This window comes from Corvus hawaiiensis, chromosome 22 (genome assembly GCF_020740725.1).
Source record: "Corvus hawaiiensis isolate bCorHaw1 chromosome 22, bCorHaw1.pri.cur, whole genome shotgun sequence".
Lineage (NCBI taxonomy): Eukaryota > Metazoa > Chordata > Aves > Passeriformes > Corvidae > Corvus > Corvus hawaiiensis.
The window spans coordinates 5,409,442-5,424,445 of record NC_063234.1 but is presented as its reverse complement, the minus strand read 5'-3'; the positions used below and the strand labels follow the sequence as shown (position 1 = coordinate 5,424,445).

The 15,004-nt window shown below is 47.9% G+C and overlaps 1 protein-coding gene and 1 long non-coding RNA gene across 3 annotated transcripts in view; one reads left to right on the top strand and one right to left on the bottom strand.

Moving 5' to 3' along the window:
- LOC125336971 overlaps positions 1–7,193 on the top strand; it is a 51,723-nt gene extending 44,530 nt beyond the window's left edge. Inside the window, exons 2-3 of the long non-coding RNA XR_007207898.1 lie at positions 5,641–5,743; positions 7,107–7,193. This is a non-coding gene — a long non-coding RNA (uncharacterized LOC125336971). The remainder of the gene's footprint in view (positions 1–5,640; positions 5,744–7,106) is intronic.
- FBXO2 (F-box protein 2) overlaps positions 1–15,004 on the bottom strand; it is a 46,336-nt gene that overhangs the window by 11,730 nt on the left and 19,602 nt on the right. The window contains exon 6 of one of the 2 annotated variants that reach the window (XM_048326151.1): positions 2,603–4,475. The exons of the other annotated variant lie outside the window; for it this stretch is intronic. Within the exon in view, the coding sequence (XP_048182108.1) occupies positions 4,386–4,475 (90 nt within the window). The 3' untranslated portion in view covers positions 2,603–4,385. Of the gene's footprint in view, positions 1–2,602; positions 4,476–15,004 lie in introns of those variants that run through there. 2 annotated transcript variants of the gene reach the window in all.

The following is a 15,004-nucleotide window of genomic DNA, read 5'->3' as shown; positions in this document are numbered from 1 at the left end:
ACTGCTTGCTGCCAGGGAGGAAACTTGTCCCAGCAGAGCTGGATTCACTGACACCCAAACTTGGGTACAACAGCACACCTGACTCCTTAGCCACTGGTCAGGCTGGGGGTGTCCTCGTGCCAGCAGGGCACCTGCATGCTATGCACCCTTTTTTGTATGGGTACTGTATGCCATGGCAAGGCTGGTTAAATTAATCAGTACTGCAGTGGGGGCACTGGGAGCCATTAATTAGTTATTAATGGTCATTGTTAGAGTTGGAGGAGATTTTAATGAGTACTTGGCCATGGGAACTAAAGCCAGGTGCCTCTTTTCATCTCCTCTACTCTCTCACTTTACCTCTAGGTTTAGTCAGTGGTTGACGTTAGGGCATGAAATCCATCACTCCTCTGACATCAGGAGCAGGGAAGAGAACAGGGATCAGTTGAACCAGTGCAGAGTTCTGTGCCCCAGCCCTGGATTCCGTGCTGCAGCAACAGAGCAGTAAAGAATTGCAGTTGATGAGGTTTTGCACACAACTCCCCCCACCCCAAACCTTGATCTTCCTGGTTGCTTTTAATTTACTCATTCGCTTCACAATGCAAAGAATGTAAAAAGAAATAATTGAGACATTAGAAAATGTATCAAGAGATGAGCTAGGACAAAGGGTAATTAATATTGCCCCTCAGCTACCTCCATGAAGTCCACTGCAATTGGATGGTAAAGCAGTCTGCTTTATGTAATGAAAAAAAGGAAGAACAGACTTGCATTCCAGAAATCTCAGCCCAAATTTAAAATTACAGTAATCAAAGCCATAATGAGCTGTAACATTTCGTGAAACTTTTCAACAATTGTTGCTGTAACCCAGCCCACTGTGGGTCTGGGGCAGCATGATGCCAATCAATCCCAGCCCATCCCCTGGATCGAGTTTCCTGAAGAGGCAGACTCAGAGGGTGGGTCGATGGGCGGCTCAGAAGCCTAAGCCACACCCCCCAGGCGGGGCCCGGCTACAAGCCACCTCCCCTGGTCTGGGAAAATTCTCGGTTACTCGGTTGTTCATTGGTTCTTTGTTATAACTCCCGCCTCTCGGTTTCCCCCAGTGGTCTTGTTAAATTGTATCCTCCCCCTGGCTTGTAACTCATTGGTTGTTTTCCCCTTTCACTACGGGTTTTCAAGCTCTCTGTAAAACTGAGGACAAGCCTCGGGAGAGCATCCCATCGCATTCCATCCCTTCCGAGCTTGTTCGGGTTGCGAAACTTCTAACAATAAACCTGTTCGGCGTCAGACCAGAACAGCCTCTCTCTTCCTTTGTCTCCGAGCTAACGTGAGCCGATATCATCGGCTTCTGCCGTGTCTCCCTCTGCAAAGATGCCAGCTAGCTAGCTCAGTCAGCAGCGCTTTTCCTGATGCCGAAGTCGCTTCAGCGACACACAGAAGAACGCAGCTGGACCCTCTCTGACCTGGGGCACACCAGAGCTCGTGCCACGAGCACAAGTACTGCATTAGTCCCACAGATTTGTGAGCATCTAAGTGCTTCCCCCTGGATTACAGGGGGGCTATTCTGCTCCCTGTCCCCATCTCCTAGCTCAGGAGGCCAGTTGTATTGAGGATGACCTGTCTTACTGTTGAAAACTAAGGCAAAGAAAGTCTCCGAGACCTTCTTTGTTAAGTAGCTCAGCCTTTTCTTCATCTTCGGTAACTTTTTTATTTGTTAAGAATGAACCACAGAGTGATGCAGCTCAGCCATAACGAGTTTTCAGACCTTTTTGACAGGGTGGGAGCTCCCACTAGAAAGACCTGGCTGACTGAGCTGGAGAGAGCAGATGTCTGGCACACAGTGGGAGAAAAATGTCAGCAGACATCTGCTGTGGGAGACAGAGGAGTAGAAACTCCTGCAATTAAAGGAGGCTTTGATTTACAACCCTGGAAGAGACTAGGTCTGGCTTAATTGACAGAGATTTATAGACTTTAAGCAAAAGGATTACAAGCTTGTATTCCTATAGTTATAAATAAAATTGTACACTGGGTGTTTTGGTGGAGGGTTTTAAAATACAATAGTGTGATTTTATATAGTTTAAGTTAAGAATGTAGATGGTATAATAGAGACATCTGTGTGTACGTGACATGAGAAGTTATTGGTCAAGATACCGCTGCATTGCAGTGGGAAGTGCCACAGGTGATAGGTCATAAATCTAAAACAAAGTGTCATTTTAAGTGTCTATTGGATTAGAAAGTTATAAATTACGATGTTACCCTAAATCTTGGGACTAGTCGCCATTACTCGGAGGTGTTGTAAAATCTCACGCCTGGACTGATGCCTTTGTTATTTTAAACAATAAATTTGTGTAATTGCATAGTCCCATCCCTTAAAGTTATTTTCCTCCGACACATGAAAGCACAAGAAACGGACAATCTCCCCTAGTCCTCTCACTGTACTTCATGACTATGCCTTTAAATGGATTTATTTCCCCCAGTGCTTGATTTGGATAGGAACAGGTGGTAGAGTTGTTTCAAGGTCTGTAAGTGGGCATCCGAGACCTTGAAAGTGAATTGACATGTTCAAGAGCTATGCAGGGAAACCATGCAGAACAACTTTTTTTTTCTTTTTAATTTTTATTTATTTATTTATTTACTTCTAGGAGAGAAACCCCTATGCTCAGCTATGCTAGTCCTGGAGGATGGTGTGGTGCGGGCACAGGGGAAGGGGCTGGAGGCAGGAAAGCATTTCTATTCATTTTTTTCCTTGTAGCAAGTGTGAATTATTCATGGAGCTCCACTGACTTAGTGCAGGGAAAAAGATTTCCTGTTCATTATTCACTGATCTCTTCAGGAACGTGACATCTTTTCTTTTTTTTTTAAACCTGGAATCTCTCTAGGAACAGGAGAAGTTTGGCCCCCTGGACTTTCAAGGAGTCCTTTGTCATGTACCTTAGTTATTTATTCTTTATAATGAAGGTGCTAGAATTAATTCCTAAGGAAGAGAGTGTAAAGAAACATCCCTGTCATTAAACAGTCTTCAGAGCTGTGGTTAAAAGATTTCCAAGTGGCAAATAAATGCCCCAGTGGACTCTATGTCAATTAACTCATTATGTGATTGATGGTGTCTAGTCTTGAATTGAAGCTGTCCTTGATGTCTATCACCTGGTTCCTTCTCTGGCTGTGAACATGGGATGAGAAGACTGCAGTGGGATACACAAAATTCCTGGTGACCATGCTGGGAAGAAGTCCAGCAGCTCAGCCTGGGACTAGATCTATTTGAGGTTACCAATCCCCAAAGTACCAAGGATATTGAAGTAGTACCATCAGATTTTTTGGCATTCACTTGCATTCCTGCACATGCCAGGAAGAACTCTGAGTTTGCTTTTCACTGGAGTTTTGCTCTTTTATCTCTTTTTCTGGCCCTAGCACTCTGTACAAACACAGGTGTTGCAAGCCCTGCATGTTGTTTCTTTATGGGACATTTGCTGTTTTCTAAAGGTTCTGTTCATCCTTTTCTAGTAATTTGCAGTTACATACAGGGTAATTTCTCTCCAGATCTCTTTCCAGGCAGGACTGTGATAGTATCAAGTATTTAATTGGGCTATGTGGTCTCTGAGACCAACCTCAGACTCCTGATTCCCTGTGCAGGTGAGACAGGTGCTGCTGTGCATATTGATGAAGAAGAGCTTTCTGTGGGAGCAGGCCAGGATGGGTTGGGATGATGAGCAAGGAAGAAAAGACCCAGAGAAAGGAGTGATTGCTGGTGTCATGATCAGGATAGGTCAGAGGGTGGGACTTGCACAGCGGGCATCGCTGCAGATGTGGCTGTGAAACAGATGCTATGTAGCACTGCTCTGGCAAGCAGGGCAGTGTCTGGAGCAGAGCCCTCTCTCTGGGACACTTAAGAGTGGAGAGGAGACACTGTGGCTCTCTGTGTGGGTCTCTATATATGTCTCTATTGGTATGCTCAGGCTGTTGTAAGTTACATCCCATTATTGTGCTCTATCTACTTTGTTTTGTGCTTGCTGTGCAAGCTCTGCCTGCAAGAACAGGACAGCAGGACTTGTTCCCAGGAAGTCTTCGTAAGGACTTTTGAAAGACCAGAGAAGCAAAGTGAATTGAGGCATGAAGCATATGTTCACGGTCCAAAGGAAGGTATCAGTTCATCTGGACAGGAATTGCTTCCAGCTTGGCTATCCCATCTTCTCCTATCTGACATCATTCATGATTAGTGATTAGACTTATGAAGGAGTGAATGCAAAGAAGGGGTTTGAAAGCAGCCTGGTAGAGCTTGGCTGGGGTCATGGCATACAAGTCATTAGGAAAATAGCAGCACTTCTGCCTCTTGGTTGGCTCTAATGCTCTCTGGAGATGCAGGTGAGCTGCCTGGCCAGGCTGCATAGTAGGGAGGACAGGAAAATGGCCATAATTCAGTTATTCAGGCGGGTCAAAGGTCTCTGCAGGCAGCTGCTCCTCATGTATGTGTAGGGGAAGATTGTAGCATTGCTGATGAGTGTCACCTGTAAGGAAGGAAACTCAGAGTGTGTGGCTGAAACCTGGTGGTTCTGGGCCCAGGGTGCTCATTGGCACTGAGCCAGGGGCTGGGCAGTGCAGGATGGGCTTCCAGTGTCTATCCAGACAAGTCCCTAGCCAGCACTGCACTGCTCTCTGACAACAGGCAGTGTGGTCTCCTTTTTTTGCTTCATGTGGCAGACACTGTCCAGACACCCCTGGGTACTTCCTGGCTGTTTCTCTGCCTGCTGGACATAACAACCCTTTCAGAACTTTCTGCCACACAGGGGTGTGCAGCAGGATGTGCTCAGGGAGTGAGAGCTTGTGTGCATTCCCATCTGCCGGGAATTGTTATTGAGGGAGGTAGACCTTGACACTGGAGATATCATGGAAATTACTTGGAAATGAGATGAAACGTCGTTCATTTTGCATGCAGGCAAAAAACACAGTAAATGAAAGGATTAGATGGAGTATGCACAAAGGGAGAGCTCTTGTCCTGATCAATAATTTAAACTTCCCAGACAAGTAAGTGTTAGGGCTTGCATGTACAAAACAGTTGAACAGACTTTCCAAGAAATTATGAAAAAGACTAGTTTATTCAGATTTACTGGTTGCAGTTGAGCTGAAGGTCAGAGCTAAATCTAGCTGAAACTTATGCATGTATAGTAATTCATAGTTCTTTCTATTCAAAGTGCCTTAAACTCTGTCCTTAGCATGGTGGCAGGAGAGAGAATAAAAAACTGAATTAGCCCTGTCTGCTTAGAATTGTCTCTGTCGTACTTAAGTCATAACAGTTGAAATACTTTTTCTGAATGTGTGCTGACTGTGACCAAACTTCCATTCCAAGTGGCCTTGTACTGTGTTGGAGGCTGTACAAAGCAGTGAGCGAGGCTTGAATGGGGAGGCAATGTGGTTCAGGAAACAGGTCTGTGGGCATGGAGGTGTTGCTGTACTCAAAGACTTCCTGTGTGTGACAGGCTTATGTCTCTGCCATCCCTGTTCTTAAATAGGGATAATGGCTCATGGAAGGTAATAAAATGTGTTAATAGTTCAGAAGCACATAGGTATTTCATGTCTCACATTCTTGGAGCATGCACTGTCTAGGTATAGATCAGGGGTTAACGCATCCCTTGTGGTTTTCTTTCTTTTAATAAATATGATCTTCCCTTTTAGGCTTATGTGTCTGTATCCAAGCCCCTTTTGTCACCTTTTTTTCATCCATACTGAATTCCAAACTCTCTGCTAAGAACAGAAGCACTGACTTTCGTGACTGTCTGTGAGTAGCATCTCCTCTTTAATGAATGTGTCATACCATGAGTACTGCAGCTTCTCATTTCTTTGAGCTGAAGCACTCAGTGGCAACAAATCAGTATAATTTCCTTTGTTTCATCTAGTTTTCCTCATAAATAGTACCACTAAAATCCAGAGGAATCCTTTGCTTCTTCAAATGTGCCATGTTTTCAGCACCCCCTGCCCCAGGTGGTGTAGTAAATCAGAGTGCATCAGGAAGGATTAGTGTTCCCTGCCCTCTGTGAAAGGCTGATTTGAAGGGTCTTATCTTAGATATTCCAGGGAACAGCTCCCTGAGGTGTCATCGAGGAGCTGGTTTTGCCTCTGGGGATCCCCAGACCCAGGTCTGCCAGTTAACGCCCCCAAAGAAAGTGTCAGAGCTTCCATAGTAAGAAAGAAGGGTCAGCTAGTGTGTGCTGGTCCAGATCCCGCCCAGACAGGGTGCCATCCTGCAGGCTTGGCCCAAGACAGGACACAAGGAGGAGTGTTTTCATATTTATTTTGGTGATTTTGGATCAGCGAGTCATCCCCCTGCCTCTGTCCACTCCTGCCACTCTCACACCCGAGTGCTGTGTTTCATGATGTGGCCATGGTGTTGTTTGCTTACCAGCAAGAGTTACCTTGGACAGATCATTCTCCATCTGGCACTGCTGGGTGCCCTTGAATCTGATGTGGTCCCTGAAGGCACAGTGGGAAGCGTGGGCTGGAGTTGTGCTCTCGGCTCTGCCCAGCCCACTGATAGTGGGTGACTGAGTGCTGTGCAGTATGGGGGACATGAGCATCTTACAAGGGTGACTGGGGATGCTGCCTGATTTCTTAAAATGTTGCCTAGAAACCAAACTCAGTATTGCTGAACTCCACCAGGTCTGCAGTGCAGAACTTGCTGCACAGGGAAAAGGATTTTTTATTTTTATTATTATTTTCTACTTTTTTTTTCTCTCTTATGAGAAATAACTCACTTTTCAACTGTTGGAGAAGGTAGTAACTCATCTAGAGCTTTGCAGTTTGCCTTCCAGAATGGTTTTATTCTTAATGTAGGAATAAAATTCTGTTAGGTCAAATACACAGCAATAAATACAAGAAGCACATTAACTCTAATATATTGGATTATTCCACTTAGTGGTGACGGGGAAAAAACCGAGATTTAATTCCCCTGACAATGCAGGCAAAGAAAATCGCTTTCCCTGCCTGTGTTTTTTTCTGTTAAGTCATTTTTGTCTGTCAATGCTGGTGCTGCAGGCTTTGGTGGGGTTTAATTTTACTGGGTTTTTTTTAACCTAGTGTGAAAGTAAGAAGTATTTTCTCCAAGTAAATTGTTCACAAATTCTCTCAATGCCTTTCATTTCTAGCTGTTGCAGACTCCTTCCCTAGTGACATGCGTGGAGCTCTTGGTACTGTCAGAAGAGGTGGGATTGTCATGACCTGGCAAGGCAAGGGTGAGTTTTAGCTTCACTCTGCTATAGGAGTGGGGCAGTGAGTTCAGCACAGGTGTTCTCCTTTTTCCAGGCATTCTGGTGTTGGTTTCTCTTCCTGCCCTGAAGCTTCTCAGCTAAAACTAGGATTTTCTTTTCCATGCCGACTATTTTTGTGATGTACCACTACCCTTCAATGACACAACATCTATTGCACCTTTCCTTGTGTCCCACACTCCAGTGCTGGTTTTGGGCCCCCATACAGTGTATGTACATGTACATGTACATGTACATATACATACAGAATGTACCCAGCAGTGCATTAATGAATCCCAAGTGATATTCCTTGCAGTGCTGAAGTCTTTCATCAAGTCTCATAGTCAGTCCTTGTGCTAAGCCTTCCCTCATTTTTCTGGGAGAGCAGTGACATTAGAAACTTTTCCCACAATCCTTGCCTTTTCACAGGTTTCTGTTTTATATTGGGAAAAGGACAGATGAGATGAGAAGAGGCAGGAATTACTTCCTTGCTTGTCATCATGGCAGACAGGTGGCTCTGCTGTGGACCAGGCAAATAGCAGAAAGACTGCAACAGGGATTTTGTCTGGGTGAGAGAGGAAACATCTCAGCATGGAGGAGGACTGTAACAAAGGATTTGCAGGGGTAAAGCCTTTCTAGACAGAAAGCTTTGAAAAAAGGCTGGAGGAATCTCTGTCAGGAGAGATGTACAGGTGGGAAGGGATCTGAGTTAGACAGGAGAAGGAAATGTGGAGCAGGCAGGCTTAGGTTGTATGGCTGGAAGTGTATGTGTTGGTTCCAAAGCATCTCTCTCCTGTGTGCAAGTTGGCAGGAGAGACTGAGGAAAGGCAAGGTAGGAGTGTCTGTGTGGGTAACTGAGTCTTTGCGGTGTTTTTATCTGTCTAGGCAGAGTTACCAATACACCGGCCTCCTGCACCAGCACACAGACTCCATCTGATTGTATTTGTCTGAGAGAAGAAAGACTTCATGATAATCCTGCTGACAATTAATTGGCTTTTGTTCAGCAAGAGTGAACAAGATCTCATCTTAATCTGTTCCATTATTTCGCCTTGTATAGCACAGTCAACACAAGATTAGGTTTAATTTACAAAAAAATGCAAAGTCATTACTCATATCTAGATCAGGATTTTATCTGCTTCATTTTGCAGAGCGTCATGTGTCAATATTAATGAGAGGAGCTGCACTATGTGTGGTGAGGTAGAAATAGCACTTCTTGACTTCAGGACCTTTTGCAAGGATTGAAAGTAGCAGAGCTCTAATACCATCCTTACTCTACTCTCTACTCCTCCCTCAGCTCTTCAGAGAAGAAGCTTTGTGCTCAGGGAAACTTGGGTATATATACCCCAGTGCATTTCAGTGCTTCTGAACATGGTACATCTGCAATGTGCTCTGTGGGAGGCATGTTGCTGCCAAAGCTTCCTCCCCTCCCTGTCAGCGCCCAGCCCGTTCCTGCTGCAGTGAGATGTGTTTCCCCATGATCCGTCAGTCCAACGAGTGCTCTTATGGCTTTATTGGAGCCTCTCTGGGAGCACTGATTGCACTGTGATTAATGGGTCTGCACAGATACCAGCTTCAGATGAGTTGCTCTGAGTGACTGCAAAGGAGGTCAGCCAAGGCCATGTGTGATGTGTCTGGGGCTCCTGCCTGGTTAGGGAGGGCTGCAGAGCTCTGCATGCAGAGGAGGTAGGCAGAGAGGCTGTGAGTGCCTGGGTATGGTGTACCAGGAGACACAGACAGCCCTGCTGCTCTGGTGAGACTCTTCTGAGTCTTGTGGGCTGCATTAAGGTTAGAAAATACTCTGCAAGGAAAGGTGTGTTACTAATTTGAGTGATACTTCAATGCTTTAGGATAGTGTTGAGCAAATTGTGCTGCTTCCACTTGAATTTGAAAGGCCTTGATCTATGTTCAGACAGCTTTCACTGCTCTGATTACTCATTGCAGTTTAAAAGGCTGCCTGCATCCAAGAGAGGTGTGTTGTGTCTGCTGCCCAAGAGACAACAATCCTTCCAGAATGTGTATGGGTGTCCTGGATGGCAGAGATAAGCATTAGGGTCTGTGCAGCAAAGGCTGCACTGCAAACCATGCCTGCAGGCACTGCAACAGGACAAGAAGAAAACACTCATTCGAGCCTAAGCTTCAGCCAGAAGAAACAAGGTGCAGTGCTCAGAAACAGACTCAAAATGCAACATCCAGAGCGGTACAATTACATCTCTTGTGCATCGCTTGGCATGGAGAGAGCCGGCAACCCCAGCAGCTCCTGCCTGCAGCCTGAGTGCCCTCTGCTGTCACCTCCCAGGGACCAGGCTTGGGGAGGGTGACACATCCCCCAGCTGTACCTGCCTGGCTGTGCCTGGCTTCTCTGTTCCTGTGACATCTCTTCCTCAAGTGTCAGTCTTGACCATGAGTATCTTGTTCTGGTTGTCTGTGAACCTTTGCTTTACACACAGGCTGCTGTGTAAGGAGCTCAGCCCTCTCAGGCAGTCCTTGTGCTTGCCAGCTTCTGTGAGACTTTCCAGCTGAACTCACTGTAGCTGTTCCCCCTGTAATTCCAGAGTGGCTCCCCAGTAGCAAAGCATCTTTGGGTCCTTATTTCCCTACTAGGTAAGGAGACTGAGGCCAGGGAAGTCACTGCCTGTTCCGGTTTGGCCGAATTTAGAAATATATCCTCTGAGGGAAGGCACAACCACCCCTCCCCCACCAGGTTCAGGAAAAAAAAAAAATTTCCTCGAAGGAAAGTGAAGGAGATAAAACTATTTATTTAACAAACACATGGGAAAAGGAAAATAATGCTAAATAATAAAATCTCTCGCTGTGGAGAAAAACCTGGGAAAGTGTTAGAGTCCTCCCTTTGGTTGCCTCAGAGCTGGGGCTTGGCCCAGGGCCAGGCCCTCTGTGCCCGGTGGAAAGTCCTCCTGATGTGTTCTGATATTGAAGCAGTCCAGTGGAAAAGGGAGAAAATCCAAAATTCCAGGGAAGGAAAAAAAAAATTCAACTCTCAGTCTCTCTCTGGAGAAAAAGAAGCTGAACCACTGGCCAAAATCTGACTCTGAAAAAAGCCCAGCAAGCTGGGTGCCTCCTCCCTCCCCCGCCGCAGCTGGAAAAAAAAACCTATCTCTGTGTGACCTTGAACAAGCTGCAAACTGCTTTGAAAAAGTTTTGCTCGGTTTTTTCCTTCCCCCTCTCAGGCTCAGTTTAGAGGCATAGAAAGGCACAGAAATTAATTTCTGGGCATAGGCAGCGATATGGGATACACATCATAAGGTCACCCCAAGACATTCCACCCCTTATCCCATATTGTTGGCTCAATGCCCAAACTAAGATATTCTAATTCTACACACACATTAATACATATATATACACACAGCTATATACGAACAGTGACAGTGACAATCAGCAAGCAGGGGTATACAAGCATTTCACACTACAGGTGGTTCTCATAAAATAATCAGATCTCCCTGTGGTACACAACATGTTGTTCCATCTTTCTGCATTACCCACCATGTGCAACCAGGTCCCTGAGCAAAGACAATCCCGTGGATGGGTTTGTCTGTACTTGAGGCAGAATTCATCCACACAGTCTTTCCTAACAGACCTCTGACATGCACTACTGGGACCTTATCTCCATCTACTGTATGCAGGGATTCAGATTGGGCTGGACCAGCTCTATTGGTGGAACCTCACGTGTTAACTAACCAGATGGCCTTTGCTAGATGCTGTTCCCAATTTTTGAAAGTTCCCCCACCTAGTGCCTTCAAAGTGGTTTTCAACAATCCATTGCACCGTTCCACTTTGCCTGCAGCTGGTGCATGGTAAGGGATATGGTACACCAACTCAATGCCATGTTCTCTAGCCCAGGTATTAATAAGGCTATTCTTAAAATGAGTCCCATTGTCAGACTCGATTCTCTCAGGGGTGCCATGCCTCCAAAGGACTTGCTTTTCAAGGCCCAGGATGGTGTTCCGGGCAGTAGCATGAGGCACAGGGTAGGTCTCCAGCCATCCTGTGGTGGCTTCTACCATTGTGAGCACATAGCGCTTGCCTTGGCGGGTTTGAGGCAGTGTGATGTAATCAATCTGCCAGGCCTCCCCATACTTGTATTTGGACCACCGCCCACCGTACCACAGGGGCTTCACCCGCTTGGCCTGCTTGATAGCAGCGCATGTCTCACAATCATGGATGACCTGGGAGATACTATCCATGGTTAGATCCACCCCTCGATCTCGTGCCCACTTATAGGTGGCATCTCTGCCTCGATGACCTGAGGCATCATGGGCCCATTGAGCTAGGAACAACTCTCCCTTGTGTTTCCTGTCCAAGCCTACCTGTGACACTTCTATCTTTGCAGCCTGATCTACCTGCTTGTTGTTTTGGTGTTCTTCATTAGCCCTACTCTTGGGGACATGGGCATCTACATAGCAGACTTTCACAACCAGCTTTCTTACTCAGGCATTGATGTTTTTCCACTCTTCAGCAGCCCAGATTGGTTTTCCCCGGTGGGGTATGCCCAGCCCCTGCCCTGGAGGGATCTCTGCTGAGATAAGAGGTTTCGTAATCGCCCAGCAGGACTCCCTGGAAAGGCAACCATTTTCTTTGGTCACGGCGAGAAAAGACAGACCCACAATCCTTTAGGAGACACTATGCAGATCCTTTGTGACCCATTGGTCTTTACCCATCCCAGATCCTCTGTAACCCATTGGTCCTTTACCAATCCCCTGTATCCCTATAAAAGCAAGCCCTCTGGCCCCTGTGGTGCAGAGAGGGTTCTCATCCCTGGCTTTCCCCTTCGCCAGAGGGGACCAACAATAAAGCTACCTTCATGCGGAACCAGCCACACGAGCCTTCTCGTCTCTCTCTCTGGTCTGGCTTGGCCTGGAGGCCGCCCTGCAGAGCTGAGCTGGAATCACGAGCTGATAATCACTAAAGAGCTGACAGTCTCTGCAAGGGCCCTCCTGCCAGCAGCTGAGGGAAGACACGGGGCCTCGGGAAGGCGATTCCTTTCAGGACCATCTCCCCAGACTGGTCACCTCTTCCTTGGTCAGAGCTGCTGAACCCCATCACCAGCTGTAATAACTGGCGCCCGAACAGCCTTGGACCCCGGACCCCGGACCTGGCCTGAGCTGCGTCTTGACACGCCAAGACAGAACCAGCCGTTCGTGTGCTGATCCTCTGAAGATAGACCTACGTTTTAGCAGGCCTTTTGGATGGGGACCGTTCGAGACCCTTGCCTCCCACCTAGGACTGAAGTCCCTGAGGATCGAACTGCCAGACCATCCCCCCAGCAGACCTTTCTAGGAGCCAGCCTCACCAGAAAACGGGATTTGTAAGTTTTAACTTGAGGCTTTCCTCCTCTTTCTTGTGCGCAACTTTAAGTAATTTTGGGTTTTTTTCTCTTTTTTCTGCTGAGGGAGGAACTAAGATGGGACATAGGCAAGCTAAACCCAGCCTTTCCCAATCTGAGAGAGACCTATACCCCTTTCTCCTAACCCTTCTCTTAAAATCTGACTTTAAATTCTGTAAAGGTGCTCTTTCTAAGAAAAATCTCAAGTCTTTCAGCAATTGGATATCTCAAAATTTTCCTGATGCTACCACAGACTCTGTCCTTTCTGATCCGTTCTGGGACAGAGTGGGGAACAAACTGTATTCCTCTCAAGCCTCGGGAAACTTCTCTGTTTCCAAATTCATTCCTTTATTTCATTTATTGGTTAAAATGTGTCGTGTGAAAACCCACCCTCAGCCAAACCCCTTCTCTGCCCTTCCCCCCTCCAACTTCCCCTCTCCGCCTCCGGCAATGGCCAGCCAGAGCACGGACCCCGCCAGCCACTCCGGCCCTGGCCCGGCTGGGGCGCCGGCCACCCCACTTCCCTACCCCGATCCCCTATTCCCGGCAGTCCTCCCATACCCAACCCCCCCGCTCGCCCCCTCGGTTCCGCTGCCACCCCCCAGGCAGCGCACGCGGGATCCATCCCAGACCCATCCCCCCTCCCCGGGATGGATACCTCTGAGCCGCCCCCAGCCCCATCTCCCTGTGCCCCTCTTATTTTGCAACCCTTCGTGCATGACACCGCCCTTCCCCCTCTCGCCTCTGACCCCCCTACCCCACCGTGTCCCAGCTTCCTGCTGCATCCCTGCTCCATGCGGCCCTGCCCCCCCACCCCAGTGCGGCGGCCCCTTCCCAGCAAGCCGCCCCGCCGCCGCTGCCCCTCCCCGCACCCACGGAACTGGCATGGTACAACACGGGACCGGTCCCGCAGAGCCCCGCGCATGCACTGTGGGGCACGGAACAAGCGTCTGCCCCTCTCACCGCTGGCGGGACGCAGCTATCCGCGGCACTGCCCCAGGCTACCGCCCGAGGAGTGGAATCTCCCTCCTCCCTCCCCCCACCGCCAATGGCCCTGGCACCCTGGCAGGTGCCGGCACACCCGCTCTCTCCCCTCCCAGCTGCATCTTGTGCAATCCCTGCTGATGATCCCCCTCTCCCTGCACCCCCCCCTCCCCCTACCACGGGTTCTTGTGCAATCCCCATCTCTTCTGCTCCTGCCTTAAAGCCCACCGCCCCCCACACCCTCCTACAGCCCATCCCGACTCCACACGGAATTGTGAAACCGGCACTACCTGCAACCCGACCTCCCCCCAAATGACCTGCTGCTGTACAACCTCTCCACCCCCATGCTGCCACAACAGACCCCCTTCCCACCCCTCAAACCACCCCCGACCCCCCACTATCCCTGCCCTGGATAAAGGAAAGCCGGCATTTCAAAGATGCTGCGCTACGCCCCCTGTATCCCAGCCCCGCCCTGCCACAGCCTATCCCTCCTTTTCAGATGACAGTAGCAGCAGCTCTGACTCTGAATCTGAGGACCGATGGGCACAGACACTCAGGGAAGCGAACCGGGAGGGAAACTGGGAGTTAGCCCAGAAAATCTCAGCCTTTCCAGTCATTATAGGGAAAAGGAGGAGGGGTGGTCCATCATCTACAAAAACATGGGAACCTATCCCATACAAAGAAGTCAAAGAGCTTTGCAAGGCAGCAAAAGAACATGGGAGAGGGTCACATTTCTTTAGAAACTTATTGGAAGCCACTTTCTCTGCCTATACATTAGTACCACATGATATTAAAAACATTATTAACTGCATCCTTTCCCCTGCCAAATATATGTTATGGGAAAGGCATTGGAAAAGACATTTAAACACACTGTCTGACACTTATGCTAAAGATGCAAATCAGACAGATTGGACAATAGAACAACTGGCTGGAGAAGGTGACCTCCAAAAACCCTTAGATCAAGCTACAACCTTACCTGAAGTAGCATTACAAGACATAGCTATTGCAGCTAAGACATCGCTGCTCCTTACTCCTGATGATTCTGTTCCTACACAATATTCCTCTAACATCAAGCAGTCAGAAAATGAAAGCTTCATTCAGTTTGTTGATCGTTTAAAAGCTAGCTTAGAGAAACAGACAAAGAGTCCGGATGGACGAAAAGAACTTTTGGGTAAACTTGCCATGGTAAATGCTAACGAACAATGTCAGAATATCTTGAGGGCCCTACCCATGGACACAGAACCCGCAATAGAACAAATGACAGAGAGCTGTACACGGCACACATCTGCAGAACACCCAATGACCCAAGCAGTTGTAAAAGGCATCACAGAGGGAGTTTCCGGTGCATTTGCTGCAACAGTCTCTAAGGAGAATGCCCGCTGTTTCTATTATGGCGAACTTGGACACTTTATAAAGGACTGCCCACAAAGGTCACCCACCCAGGACCATCGTGCCACCTACCAAAGGCACCAGAGAC